The sequence below is a fragment of the Tiliqua scincoides genome, chromosome 3, assembly GCF_035046505.1.
Source record: "Tiliqua scincoides isolate rTilSci1 chromosome 3, rTilSci1.hap2, whole genome shotgun sequence".
In the NCBI taxonomy this organism is placed as follows: domain Eukaryota; kingdom Metazoa; phylum Chordata; class Lepidosauria; order Squamata; family Scincidae; genus Tiliqua; species Tiliqua scincoides.
The window spans coordinates 85,144,615-85,159,892 of record NC_089823.1 but is presented as its reverse complement, the minus strand read 5'-3'; the positions used below and the strand labels follow the sequence as shown (position 1 = coordinate 85,159,892).

Here is a 15,278-nt window from a genome sequence, read left to right as displayed (position 1 = left end):
CCTAATGAGGAGAATAAAAAGGAACATAAACTGTGGCAAAAGAAATGTAAGAAGGTGATATGGGAGGCCAAGAGAGACTATGAGGAATGCATGGCCAGCAACATTAAGGGGAATAATAAAAGCTTCTTCAAATATGTTAGAAGCAGGAAACTTGCCAGAGAAGCTATTGGCCCTCTGGATGGTGAGGGAGGGAAAGGGGAGATAAAAGGAGACTTAGAGATGGCAGAGAAATTAAATGAGTTCTTTGCATCTGTCTTCACGGCAGAAGACCTCGAGCAGATACCGCTGCCCGAACGGCCCCTCCTAACCGAGGAGTTAAGTCAGATAGAGGTTAAAAGAGAAGATGTTTCAGACCTCATTGATAAATTAAAGATCAATAAGTCACCGGGCCCTGATGGCATCCACCCAAGGGTTATTAAGGAATTGAAGAATGAAGTTGCAGATCTCTTGACTAAGGTATGCAACTTGTCCCTCAAAACGGCCACGGTGCCAGAAGATTGGAGGATAGCAAATGTCACACCTATTTTTAAAAAGGGAAAGAGGGGGGACCCGGGAAACTATAGGCCAGTCAGCCTAACATCCATACCGGGTAAGATGGTGGAATGCCTCATCAAAGATAGGATCTCAAAACACATAGACGAACAGGCCTTGCTGAGGGAGAGTCAGCATGGCTTCTGTAAGGGTAAGTCTTGCCTCACGAACCTTATAGAATTCTTTGAAAAGGTCAACAGGCATGTGGATGCGGGAGAACCCGTGGACATTATATATCTGGACTTTCAGAAGGCGTTTGACACGGTCCCTCACCAAAGGCTACTGAAAAAACTCCACAATCAGGGAATTAGAGGACAGGTCCTCTCGTGGATTGAGAACTGGTTGGAGGCCAGGAAGCAGAGAGTGGGTGTCAATGGGCAATTTTCACAATGGAGAGAGGTGAAAAGCGGTGTGCCCCAAGGATCTGTCCTGGGACCGGTGCTTTTCAACCTCTTCATAAATGACCTGGAGACAGGGTTGAGCAGTGAAGTGGCTAAGTTTGCAGATGACACCAAACTTTTCCGAGTGGTAAAGACCAGAAGTGATTGTGAGGAGCTCCAGAAGGATCTCTCCAGACTGGCAGAATGGGCAGCAAAATGGCAGATGCGCTTCAATGTCAGTAAGTGTAAAGTCATGCACATTGGGGCAAAAAATCAAAACTTTAGATATAGGCTGATGGGTTCTGAGCTGTCTGTGACAGATCAGGAGAGAGATCTTGGGGTGGTGGTGGACAGGGCGATGAAAGTGTCGACCCAATGTGCGGCGGCAGTGAAGAAGGCCAATTCTATGCTTGGGATCATTAGGAAGGGTATTGAGAACAAAACGGCTAGTATTACAATGCCGTTGTACAAATCGATGGTAAGGCCACACCTGGAGTATTGTGTCCAGTTCTGGTCGCCGCATCTCAAAAAAGACATAGTGGAAATGGAAAAGGTGCAAAAGAGAGCGACTAAGATGATTACGGGGCTGGGGCACCTTCCTTATGAGGAAAGGCTACGGCGTTTGGGCCTCTTCCGCCTAGAAAAGAGACGCTTGAGGGGGGGCATGATTGAGACATACAAAATTATGCAGGGAATGGAGAGAGTGGATAGGGAGATGCTCTTTACACTCTCACATAATACCAGAACCAGGGGACATCCACTAAAATTGAGTGTTGGGCGGGTTAGGACAGACAAAAGAAAATATTTCTTTACTCAGCGTATAGTTGGTCTGTGGAACTCCTTGCCACAGGATGTGGTGCTGGCGTCTAGCCTAGACGCCTTTAAAAGGGGATTGGACAAGTTTCTGGAGGAAAAATCCATTATGGGGTACAAGCCATGATATGTATGCGCAACCTCCTGATTTTAGGAATGGGTTAAGTCAGAATGCCAGATGTAGGGGAGGGCACCAGGATGAGGTCTCTTGTTATCTGGTGTGCTCCCTGGGGCATTTGGTGGGCCGCTGTGAGATACAGGAAGCTGGACTAGATGGGCCTATGGCCTGATCCAGTGGGGCTGTTCTTATGTTCTTATGTTAAAAGGAGGTACACTGCACATAATCACTCTGTTGAATTCATTGCATTGATAGCCACTAGCTTTGATGGCATTAGAGGGCACTGGACACATTCATTAAGGACAGATCTATCAATGACTACTACTCCTGATGACTATGAGCTACCTCCAGTTCAATGGCAATATGCCTCTGATTACCAGCCGCAGGGGGAGCAGGAGGCACCTGCTGGCTTCCTAGAAGCAGCTGAGAAGTCTATATGGGAAACAAGATGTGTACTAGATGAACCATTTGTCTGATTCAGCAAGGATACATATTCTTATGAATCTTATCTAAATAATGAATTGTAGTACTACTTGTAGACACAAGTACTGCACTGCCTATAGCAGTTATTTTCAACCAGTGGTATAACTGGTTGGTATAAGTGGTCCACAAGTGTGCCACAGGGGTTTGGAGGAAGGTCACTTATTAGTAGGGCCATTGGGGGATGTGAGCCCCTGCTGGCAATATGGTATGCCTTATCAATTGACAAAAAAGTGATGGTGTACCTTGATTACTTCAGCACCTTGCCAGTGTGCCATGAGATAAACAAGGTTAAAAATTGCTGGCCTATAGCCACTGAAAGCTGCATTAGTAAGTTCTCTTGTTCAGCACTTAAACTGCTTTCGGAAAATGCCCAAGCTCACATTTTGAGGTGTGCCCTTCAAGGAGGATCTTCCTCAGCTAAACAGCAACAACCAAGAATGACAGTTTCAAGATAGAACACAGAAAAAGAAGTTGGTTTGGAGTTATAAAACATAATGTTAACATCAATATTTTCTCAGAGTTAATATAGCAATTCTGAGCACCCCATGTAGAAATAAGTCTGAATGGAACACTAGTGCTTCCCGTTGAGAATTCTAACCACAATGACTCAGACAGATTTGCACTATGTTGTAGTCTGATGGATTTCAACTAAGTTGGATGCACCATCACTTGTTCCAGCAAGATTCTTACAGTTTAAATTATTGTTGCTGTACTTCTCCATATATTTATTGTTTGCAAAAAGTCAGGAATCACATTATTATAGTTAACTATTTAAGGAAGTTATGTGACTATTTGTTAAACGTCATTTCTTAAACATTCTAATTTTAATTATTCTGATTTTCCTGTGTTGTAAAAGGGTAGCCTAAGTATTATTTATAGATAACTGCATAATTTCTTAATCAGTTCTTTGGGTATACTTCAAGAAAATGAACACTATAAAGTCAAGAATTATTTAAAAAGCATAGAAGCCTAACCCTTTGCAATCTGAATTGTATAGTAGGGGGAAACTTGAACTAGATCTGAATAGATATTCTTAAAAGACTGTGGGAGAGAGGTTAGCGATAGAGCAAACTAAACTTACATTGTGATCCTATCCATACTTAACCTGAGATTAAGCTCCACTGACTATAATGGGAACTACTTCTGAGTAGACCTGCCTAGGATCGGGCTCTTAAACAAGTATTGAAACAAATACTGAAAAAACTAGTTTTACAAAATTAAAAATGTGCATATTTGATTCAACATTTATATTCTATCACTGAGAATTCTTGAAATTTGTCAGATGTCAAGATCAAATATTTCCTTTTTCCTCTAATTTATATACATATCTCCCAGTATCAAAAGAGAAAAAAATGTGTATTTGCAACAGCAAAGGTGTGACAAGTATCAAGGAAAACATAAAAGTGACTGTAGAACATTTAATATCATGCTATTAAGTCGAAACAGAATGAGATGAGGATTTTGTAGCATGAGGATGTGGCATTAGTATGCCACAGTCACAAAAAATAGAGGATGAGGCTACACGTAAGCTAGCTTCCTGTTTAAGAAGGGTAAATCTCTACTTCCCTATCCCTGCACAAACTATACAATCCAGTTTTCCCACAAGACTGCCTAACTGGTAGGACTTTTTTGCTTGAGTTTTCTTACTGCCAATTCTTCCAACTAACAAGTAACTACTTTGAAAATATACAAAGTTTCAGTAATGTAACTACAGACATTAACAGTTGATGACATAAAACCAGTAAGGAAAAAACTCAAGGCAATACTGCAGCCCCAAGATCACTACAACCATAAGCCAAGTTGGTGTAGTGGTTCAGGAGCTAGACCTTAAAGATCCAGGTTCAAATCCCCACTCACCCATGAAGCTCTCTGAGTGACTTTGAGCCAGTCACCATCTCTCAGCCTATCCTACCTCACAGGCTTGTTGTGGGGACAAAAGGAGGGAGGTACTATGTACTTCATCCTGAGGTCATTGGAGGAAGGGCAGTATAAAAATGTGACAAATAGAATAAACCATAAGATGTCACTCTATGATGTAAATACAATACCGTTTTATAACCAGGACTTAGAATTGATATCCAAAGGTTTTGTTAGTGTCTCTAAGCAACCAGCTCCCTAACCAAGCAAGATCCTTTGTGGCTTGAGAAGAAGCCAATGCCAATGAAGGAACGTGTGACAACTCCAAGTTTGTATTACGCTCAAAGCCAGCCACCAGAGGTGATTTCAACCTCCACTTGGTACCCATCTCAAAAGAATCCATCACCAAGGTTCTCCAGTCACTGCAGCAAACTTGAGAGAAGGTGGGGGCGTGTCTCATTTTCATTGTGCCTTTCTAAATCTTTGTGCAGCGATTTTCAACCAGTGTGTTGAGGCATATTAGTATGCCACAAATGGTCTGCAGGTGTGCCGCGTGAGTTTGGGGGAGCATCATTTGTTAGTAGGGCCACTGGGGGGGGGGTGAGTCCCACCAGCAGCATCATGTGCCTTGTCAATTGTCAAAAAACTGATGGTGTATCTTGACAATTTTAGCGCCTTGTCCGTGTGCTGTGAGATGAAAAAGGTTGAAAATTGCTGGCTTAGTGCCACACAAGAAAGTGACAATTCTTCTGACTTCTCCAGAGCTCAACATGAGGTGACACAAGACCCTCCCCCCCCCCACCTTCTGACAAGTAACTCAAGACAAATAAGTCTGGATTATCGGGGGTGGGGGGAGAACATCTTTTTGCCTGCTTTACCCTAGTTTTAGAGGAAAATAAGGCCAATTCAAGTCCTTTATGGCTTATGATTCTCCCTATAAATAAAAGAGACACAAACCTCAGCCCCTCACCTGGGATATTTGCATGTGCCAGAGCCTAAGGAGAGGAAAGCAGTCAGGTAAATGGTAACCATAAATAATATCTGTCAAAATTTGGGGCCTGCTGATTGATACCCATTTTTTACAGATCGAGGTTTGAGCATGCTCTTTCAAATCCAAAAGAACCCACACCTCAACTAGTTAATCCCCTTAGCTGAAAAATAACTACACTGTAAATAGATGAACAGATGAAAGACAAGAATTCATTCTCAGCTGACCTTTCCCTTTCCTCTGACCTTCTATCTTGTACTGCATTTTTAAGTGAAATATTGATAATGGAAGATTTTAAAAGATTTCATTGCATCTCTACAGCAAACTGTCTTTATTATGAAGCTGAAACAAACCACCTAGCTCAGGACTTTTAATAAATCAAATGCTAAAGAATGATTATCAATCAAGTCTTAATTTCTTATTTACAGGAATGCCTGCATGATAATTAGATTTTTAATTCTTAATATGTAAGGCTGCAAACCCTGCACACAGAGTTAGGCTGTTTCAACCCACTGAAGTCACTAGGATTTAAATTACTCATCTCCTAAGACTGCAGCCATATCTTTTCTGATTGGTTCCATTTCTCTTATAAGTCAAAGTCCTATAATTATCATAACAGGCACTGGTGATGTCACAAAGGTAAATTCATTTCTTCCACAAGAAAATCATGCAAAAATTCCAGTTAACACTGATGCTGCAACTTCTGAATGCCAAGAAAAAAGTCATGTGTTTGAGGCATAGCTAGCAAAATTTGTGTTCAGTTCAAGTGTTATACACCCAACAGGAACAACAATCAATGACAAGATTTGAGGGGATAAATTCCTAACATTAGTTGAACACAATTACTTAGAAAGGATTAGAAATTTTTGTCCAATTAAACTAAGAAGTATGCAATTTCCTTACTAATGTACATTCTCAAATACATTCAGGTTGAGTTCCACGCATGTCATTTTATATCATAATATGGTTCAATGAGCCCTTGTTAAACTTTTGGAACGTTATCTTCACTTCATTTTTTTGTCCAGTTATTGTTCCAATCTGTCAGGTATTTTAAAATCTAACAATAAAATAACCAACTCCAGTTTAGTATTACTGGTATGGATATTTTCCCAATTGGAAATCCTCACTTGTTCACAAAACATGGTTAGATCAAGCCAGGATACAATTACAAACCTTGCGTCATATAAAACTAGGACGAGAATCAGCCAGATTCCATTTCACAGGTGAAGGAGAAAGGGAGTGTACAAGCACAAGGCTTAGCATTACAACCTAAGTGATGGTTTAGCATTTTGTATGAATCCAGTCGAAGTCTAATAAGCACATGAATAATTGCTAGAACCAATTACAAGCAATAAATTCAACAGAATTAAAATGAAAGCCAAAATGCATTTTTGGAATATGAACTACCCCCAATATAGAATTTAATTACCAACAAGCTATTCAGGAGTGACATATCCTTGTCAAGCATAACTTTATACATTAATTCCTATGGTACTAATGGGTGGGTACCCAAGAGCTCACAGAAAGCAGAAAAAAAACGTACAAAACATTACAGTCCTTAGTATAGGGTTAAATAGGCACACTAATATACAGGGTGACCCAAAAGTAGGTGGACAGTAGGTGGCATAAATGTTATCATTTACTGTCCACCTACTTTTGGGTCACCCTGTATGTTTACGTAATGCATTTATTCCACTAGCTTACAAGAGAACATGACTGAAATTTAAGAAAAAGATTATAAATCACAATTCACGACAGAGCTGTGAAAATTATCTTCCAGTTCATCTAGAATTGTATAGTGAATGAAACTTTCTTTCCCAACAAGATGGTATGTAAAGTAATATTCCAAAAGCTTATCTGGAAAATATATATATTCCCCCTCCTAGAAACACAGTATACTTTCTCAATCAAACCTGCATTCATTCTAACACCTGGGTGCATTCATCTATGCAGGTGATCCTTAAGTTGTATGGATCCATATTTACAGCAGTTGTAAACTGCCATCATTGTTTGCACTTATGGAGCTCAGACCTGCAGTTACATCATTGCCGAAAGTTCATATCTGGTCGCCAGGAATTACATGATTCAGTAGCTGAAGTACCTGCATATGGTGAGGAGATAGCTGCCCAGTTTCAACTAGAAGCTGAAACAGATGATGTTCAGGAATTGTTGGCCCCTCACTTCCCAGGTGAAGACCTCGTTTATTCCAAGGATCAAAGGAAGGCTAAAGAGGACACCCTAACAGAAGAGGGCCTTCATAAGGAGCATGACAACCGAACTATTGAGTGAGATCTTTAAACATTTGAAAGTTGACATGGCAATGTTTGGCATGGAACATAGCACCAACAAACCAACATGATATACAACACGTATGCTCGCTGAAAAGAAATTTAAACGAGAAGAGGGTGGCTAAACAAAGTACTATACACTGGATGCATTCTTCAAAATATCAAGCTACTCTGAGTCTCCCCAAAAGTCTGTTCGAAGAAGCCCCTCCACATTCTATGACTCAGATGACCCTGATAAAAACGCATGTCCTTCACATCTTTTGCTATAATTCTGTCATCGCCTCCACAAAGGAGAACTTTCTAAACACTACTGTACTTATAATACTACAATTATAATTTATATAAGCATAACAGATTTTTATTCACATCTGTGAAGGTTGCATAGTACCTTTAATCAAGAATGTAATATCTGTTAGTGTTTCTATGGTAAATATCAATCTCGGTTTACATAATTTTGATTTACAGCATCATTTCTAGGAACAAATCTGCCATAAATCTGAGGAGCACCTGTATCTTTGAAAATGTCAGAAGTTGGTCTTTCTGTTGTGGGGAAAAAATTAAATACCCTGACAAAGGTATTTATAAAATACCTTGCCAAATCTTGGCAAGACAAAACCAAGATTTTAGACAATAGAATATGACCTCGTGAAATATGGTAACAGTATAGTTCAGGAAACTTTATTGGCATAATAATACAAAGACTGCATAAAATTAACAGGTACCCTGACTGCAGCATCACTGTTCTTCATTAAGCCGGAAACTTGACAATCTCTCATAGAAAGGCTGCTGTTCACTCTGCTACGTCAACCACCTCTGTGGAAAGAACAACTTGGACCTTTTCCTGGTCTGAACTGACCTCCCATGTTTGCCCAGAAGCTTAGTGCGCATCTCCTCTTAAAGTGAACCTTCTAAAAGCATACGCGATATTGTTTCTGCGCCCTGCCCACACTGGCAATACCTTTCAAAGTATGGTACCCCCTTAGGTCTACAGGACAGTAAGGTGGATGGCATGGCATTACACCTTGCTAAAGAGTATGCCCTGCATTCTTGTGGCCCCCTTAAGGACAGCCCCTTTTTGTTCTGTCTTGACTGAAATGTGTAGGCACAGTGGGGAACACGTTTTGTTGGAATTATTCAGCAATTCCTGGAATTCTATATCTAAAATTCTCCTTTTGATCACCTGGAAAGTTTGCTCTTGACTTACAGCCCAATCCTGAGTTCCCATGGCATGCGGCTGCCGCGGCACAAAAAACAACCGCCACCGCATCCTGTACCAACAGCAGACGCGGACGGCATCTTGGGAGAAGGGAAGCAGCCCCACAAAGGGGCTACTCGATTCACCGCCGACCAAAAGGTTGGCAGTGAGGGAAGAGTGTTCATGTCGGGCACCAAGCCCCACACGAAAGCTATGGATCGAGTGGAGCGCCACTAGACCCAACTCCCTCCCCTCTCCTTCCTTCCACAAGCCTCCCACCCGCCCCGCTCTCTCCCCGGCTCCCTGTCACAACTTCTCCCCGCCTTCCCCCTCCCCGGAATGCCTCCTCCCTGCGCCCGCTTACCTTACCGTAGCCTGGTGGTCCATGCGACCGCTGAGCAGCAAAGGCTGGGTGCCCACCCAGCACTAGCCCAGCGCCGGCCAGCGCTGGGCTAACATGGGTGCTCACCCGGCGGTAAGCCTCGCAAACGTGACTTACAGAATGTTTGCAACAGTGCACGCAGGCGGTAAGCCGGCACGTCGAGCCCAGGATTGGGCTCTCAGTGAACCTAATAAGTCAGTATCTATTCCCCACTGTTTTAATTTATGATCACAACATTTTTTGAACAATAAAGGTGTTTCCCCCCATATCCATGGAAATTCTGTTCCTGCTCCCCGTATATAGAAACCACAGATACAGGGAAACTCCATGAGAATAATAGCCCCAACGCACACCCATTATAGTGTCTTAGTTTTTCTATAGTCGCGCTGGAAGCATAGGTGTTTCTTGTTTTAACAAAGCAACTTGCTTGCTAAACTTTAGAACACAACTGCAGCCAACCAGTCTGCATGCTACAGGAAGACTAACTGAATGCTAACAGGAACTCCCTGTTAACGTTCAATTAGTCTCCCTCCCTGGTTGCCTGCAGTTGCATTCTTCAATTCAACAAGCAAGTTGCTTGGTTAAAGCAAGAAACACCTGCACTTTCAGCACAACTACACAAAAGCAATGGTACTGCAATGGATGTATGGTGGGGCACGGAAGGGGGCAGATCCAGGGATAACTGAATCCGTGGATACCAAATTCATGGATATGGGGGAGACACAAGTATTTTCCAGTTTCAGACATGATTGCTTACACTGAGATTCAACCCAACTGTGATAAAGGAAAATTCTAAAATCTTGTCTTACTGATCCTTCTGGGGTTTTGTGAGAGGGGAGGAGAGGGGAGGTTTCCTGAAGATTATCAAGGAAAACCATAAAAATAAACAGCTTTGCCTAGCACTGCTCATTCTTGCTATATCTAGTAACAAAAAGCAAGCAAAAAACTGAAGGAATAAGATATGACTCTACAGTACTGTCCATAGGGAAGTACATATAATTCATGAAGAACGAGTTGTAGGAAAAATCAATTTATCTGTAGTAGACAATTATAATTTTGCTTCTTGGTTCACTCAACATATACAAAAATGGCCCAACATGAGACTACAATAGAGGTGCTCACAACTTCCTACCAACAACCCAGAAACTTTTAACCTTGCAACTATAAAAAGCAGGCAGGCAAAAAGTTCTTTCAGGAAGGACATCAGATGTGAGGGTTCCACCACCAGCCACAATGAGAGTTGATCAGGGTAACACACATGACCTAAACTGAAGAGTTTTCCAAAAGCCATATCTGTAAGACTGTGTACCCAAGTAATAGGCAGTTTGAGTCCACTGCCTATTACTTTTTAAGTTTGTGTTCACTGTCTATTTCCTTTTAAGAACCATTTTGCTTCAGACTCTCTCACATGCAATATGTTGTTATTATATCCTCTACTTCCACCTATCCAGTCTCCTTCCTCTTCTACTGTAGCCAAGGCCTCCTAACCTAGTACAAATCATAAGCAATCATCTTTCAAAACAAAAAAAGTCTAGGAAAGACTATAGTGTCCCAAGTGGAGGACTCTGTAGTTACAGATCCTTATATTCAGAAATCCACTCAGTACCTCCAATTTCAAAAAGAAAACACACGTTCACACTCATCATGCGGATAATGCTAAAACGCTTCAGCTACAATGCAGCCTGGGTACCCAGAACATAAGAATAAGTTCACAGCTGAAAATGATGCTTAATATTAAAACAGACACTAGGATGGAATTTGTACAAGAACTGTAGGAAGACAACACACATTTAGCAAATTCTTTTTATAAACGTGAAGAGATGTGCACTAACTTAACACAATTACTTCACACAGAGTTCTTGTAAAAACAGGCATCACAATTCTTTGCAACATAAGGCTGTGATTCCTGTCCTGCTTAAACAGCATATTATTCAGTTAAATATGCTGAACACCCACTGAAGCCACTGGGACTCAAAGCAATTTACATGCAAATATTTCTGTTCAAAGGATTTGTGGGTTGCAAACTTCAGAGTAGTTTAGTAGTGCAGGATAAACAAGACCACACACTGTTTACAAAACTGGTTTAGCTTTGTGCCAGCATTGGAAGCAGAGAGCAAAATCCAGATTACTTGGGTGTACGTACGTGCGCATGCACACACACACAGGCTTGCTCTGTCTGGCTTTTTCATATTGAGTTTGATTGTTCTCAAGGTGTGGGTAGCACCTGCCAGCTTTTCAACTGACATGTGTAAAAGCATGCTCTCTCCAATAAACTCAATTATAGCTTCCAGATCAGAAAACAGGAACGAAGACACCAAGCATACGCAGGGGTAAGAATGAAGAGGGGAGCCTAGAAACCAGCTGGTTCAGGCCAAAGACCCATCTAGTCCAGATTCCTGTATCTCACAGGGGCCCAAAAAATGCTCCACGGAGCACACAAGACCTGTATCCTGGTGCCCTCCCTTGCATCTGGCATTCTGACATAACCCATTTCTAAAAGCAAGAGGCTGCACACACACACCATGGCTTGTACCATGCGATGGATTTTTCCCCCCAGAAATTTGTCCAGTGCCCTTTTAAAGGCGTCTAGGCCTGATGCCATCACCGCATCCTGTGGCAAGGAGTTCCACAGACCAACCACAAGCTGAGTAAAGAAATATTTTCTTTTGCCTGTCCTAACTCTCCCAACACTCAATTTTCGTGACTGTCCCCTGGTTCTGGTGTTGTGTGAGAGAGAAAAAAGCGACTCTCTAACCTTCCCATGCATAATTCTAGCACCCTGTACACCACACTGATCCACCAAGGAAGCCCACCAGCAGGGAAAGGTACACTTCTGCTCTGCTGAAACTGATGTTTGAGAGGCATGCCTACAGCTGAACCCAGAGGTGGTGCAAAGACACGCCTTGCCCTCCATGTACCTGTTCAATCCTACCACTGGCCTGGGGGCCTAAGGTGGGCATGCTTACATGATGAGGACCAAAAAGCCAGGGCTTGTCAGCCTACACAGGGATGGATGGCATGGTACAGAGTTAGCAGCTGGCAGCATCCTTGGGGACTGCGCTCAGGGGACTGTGCTAAGAGACCTACAGTAGCAGCAGCTCTCCTGTTGCCTTGGCTCTCAGAGAAGGGTTTCCAAAAGAAGGGACGACGCTGCTGCTACACAACTCTCTTCCACTCCCAGGTCTAGAAAGTGAGGTGGAACTAGGGCACTCCAGGCCAAGAGATAGCAGTAATTCCGTAATGCGGGGGGGGGGGGGGGAGAGAGACACTCCAATCAAGGTTGACCCTTTCCATGCCCAAGACCTCCCGGGTGGTCAGGGGCGGCAGGGCGCGCGCTGCACCCTCTCCCTTTGTCTCTCATTGGCTGGAACCCAGCTGCCTCCCTCACTCACCCACAGTAGCCAAGGTCTCCAGGTCTTCGAGCCTATAAGCGGCGGGCTCCGGCGCCGCTGGAACAGGAGAGCCTCTGCCGGAGGGGCTGGAAGAAGGGGCCGGATGGGGCTCGCCGGCGCCGGCCGCCTCGCAGCCTCCGGGGCTCCTGGCGCCGACTTTAGCCCTCACCGCGCTCAGCGTCTCCATGCGAGGAAGGCGCGCCCTGCCAGGCGAAGGCGCAAAGTTTGGGTGGCCGGAGCCGGCCCGGCCTCTCCCCTCTCAGCAGGCGCAGCCGCCCCGCACCCCGGCCGGTGCCTGGCTCAGCCTCTCAGCAGCTGCAAGGAGGGGGCTGGCGCCCTGCATCGCGCGCGCCGAAGCTTCTGGGGGCCCCGTGCCTGTCTGTGCGCGCGCGCCTTCGGAGAGCTGGGTCGTGCGCCTCCACTGCTGTACGCGCTTCCCGCCGGCGCCTCGGTGCAGACAATGGGCTTTGCCCTGACTCTCTCCCTCGCCAGCCAGCCAGCCGGTCGCACGCGGGGACGAAGGCGGGGTTTGGAGTCCTGCAGCTGCGGCAGAGCCCTGGAAAGGGCGGGGCGGGGCGGGCAAGGAGGGGGGCGGGGGGAGGAGCGGCAGCAAACCCACGCAGGGACCCCGTTGCGGGCTCCTCCGAAGCGCCCTCGCTTCTGCTTGCAGGCGCGAGAAGCGATGCCTGTGGGCACAAGCCTAGGTGTGCCTACTCAGAAGCAAGTCCCATTGTGTTCAATGGGGTTTGCTCCCAGGAAAGTGTGCACAGGAGGGAGCGTTGCAGCCTGGACTCCCTGAGGCGGCGGCTGCAGCTGCTGAGGCTGCCTTCTCTTCTTTCACCCAATCAGACCCCGTCTAGGAAGCGGGGGGGCCACCGGGGAGAGTATTGCTCCTCCTCCTCCTCCGGTGCACCTTTCCCAGCGCCGTGCAGTTCAGGCGGGGCTTCGAGAGACCCGCACGCGCCTCGACTGTCGTCGCGCCTCCCTGGCCTTACACGCGCCAGAACGAGCCCACCAGCCAGTCAGTGTGGAGTCCTGGGGTGGGCTCTGCTGTTCCGCATTTTCTTTTCGCGTGCTCCCTGCCTCTCCGTCCAACCTGAATGCCCACCTTCAGCAGAGTCAGTGCATCCAACAGTTTAATGTTCGCAGATGAATGAATGGCAGCCCAATCCTAGCCACACTTTCCTTGGAGTAAGCCCCATTGATTAGAATGGGGCTTACTTCTGAGTAGACAGGCATAGGATTGGATTATGAGGCTAGAATCCTATCCACACTTAATGGAGAGTAAGCCCCATTGACTAGAATGGGGCTTACTTCTAGGTAGACAGGCATAGGCTTGGGCCCTGAGTCAATGAATGCTCCCAGATGGATGTTGGCTAAGCAGGAAATCACTCCTAGGGAAAGACTTGGTGTGACCACAGCAACAGATGATGGGAAAGACTTGCAAGGACTGTAGTGTAGAAAACCAGCAGAGAAGTTGGAGTGGGGGCACTGTGAGGGGGTTAGGGCCCATTCCTAGCCAACTTTCCAGCACTGCAATGCTGCCCCGAGTAACATTTGGTTACTCTGAGGAGGCCTCCATGATTGCCCTTCTACTGTAGGATTCAACACATGCCCTGTTGGCACGGCTGCACCGATGCTGGAAAATTCCTTGGGATTGGGCCCTTAGAATGGATCCCTGAACAGGACCCGAAGAGATGTGGCAATGGCCAAAGCAGGGATATGTTGCAGAACTAGGAAAAACTGAAAGTTGGAAGGAGAGAATGACTGTTTGTTTGTGATCCTCTATGTAAGAAATAGATTGTCACATGCCTGGTGATTGCACAAGCAATTTGACTGCTGTTTGTATATATGTGTAGCAGTTGTACAGGGTGGTGTATACATACAGCAAGAGATTTGTGAGTGATTATCATATGTAAAAATCTGTGCATAGTTTTTTATACTCTTGCCTACTTAAAGGTACTTCTCAATTGGCAGTACACAATATATGCAACTGTGTATTCAGATCTGTGATAAGATCCTAAGAGTGGACCAGAGAAAGCAAGGTGATGCTGTATCCCCTACTGGGAGAAAGTGCCAGGTGTGAAAGAAGATGAAAATTGTTTACTGCCTTGTGTCAACTGACAGCAGTGGGGAGGAAGATAAAATTGAGAGAAAAATGTCCCCCAGCTCTTTTCCATCAATTTACAGTGCAAGCCTTTGCATGTCTACTCAGAAGTAAGTTCTATTGAATTCAGTGGCGCTTACTCCCAGGAAAGTGCACACAGCAGCTGTACAGCCCAATCCTATTCAAATTTCCAGCCCCAGTGCAACCACAATGCATTGCAGCCCCGCGGTAAGGGAACAAATGTCCCCAAACCTTAAGGAGGCCTCTGCGACTGCACCCACAACACAGGAAGCAGTGCTTCCCCCATAGGCATAGCAGCACCAGGACTGGAAAATTGGATCGGATTGGGCCCTAAGACTAATGCCCTGTAAAAGGAGATGGCATGGCCAGATTAACATAGTAGCAAAAGCAACATATGCTATGGCCTCTGCATTTTTGAGCTTGCAAGCACTAAATGCTTGCAAGCTGCCTTGGTGAAGTTGGTATCACATGATCTGGCAGCCCTGTTGTTGGAGGGACTGCATGGCTGCATGGTACATAATCATTACATTGTTAATAACATGATATGAATATATAATTCTGTCCAAGTTTAACTTCACTGTAGGCACAATTTTATTGTGCTTCAACACCAGTGGAGCACTTGCTCTGCCAGTGCTGACTGTTGCAAATGAGGCCCTGATGGGGAGGCCTGTGCTGGCCTTCTGGCACCCATGGAAGACCAGCAAATGCTGGAGCAGGTGAAGT

General features: G+C 44.8%; 1 protein-coding gene across 1 annotated transcript in view; it reads right to left on the bottom strand.

Moving 5' to 3' along the window:
• The window catches only part of PRKX (protein kinase cAMP-dependent X-linked catalytic subunit), a 66,155-nt gene extending 53,282 nt beyond the window's left edge, over nucleotides 1-12,873 (bottom strand). Inside the window, exon 1 of the mRNA XM_066619889.1 lies at nucleotides 12,428-12,873. Within this exon, the coding sequence (XP_066475986.1) occupies nucleotides 12,428-12,614 (187 nt within the window). The 5' untranslated portion in view covers nucleotides 12,615-12,873. The remainder of the gene's footprint in view (nucleotides 1-12,427) is intronic.
• Between the last annotated feature and the right edge of the window lie 2,405 nt (nucleotides 12,874-15,278).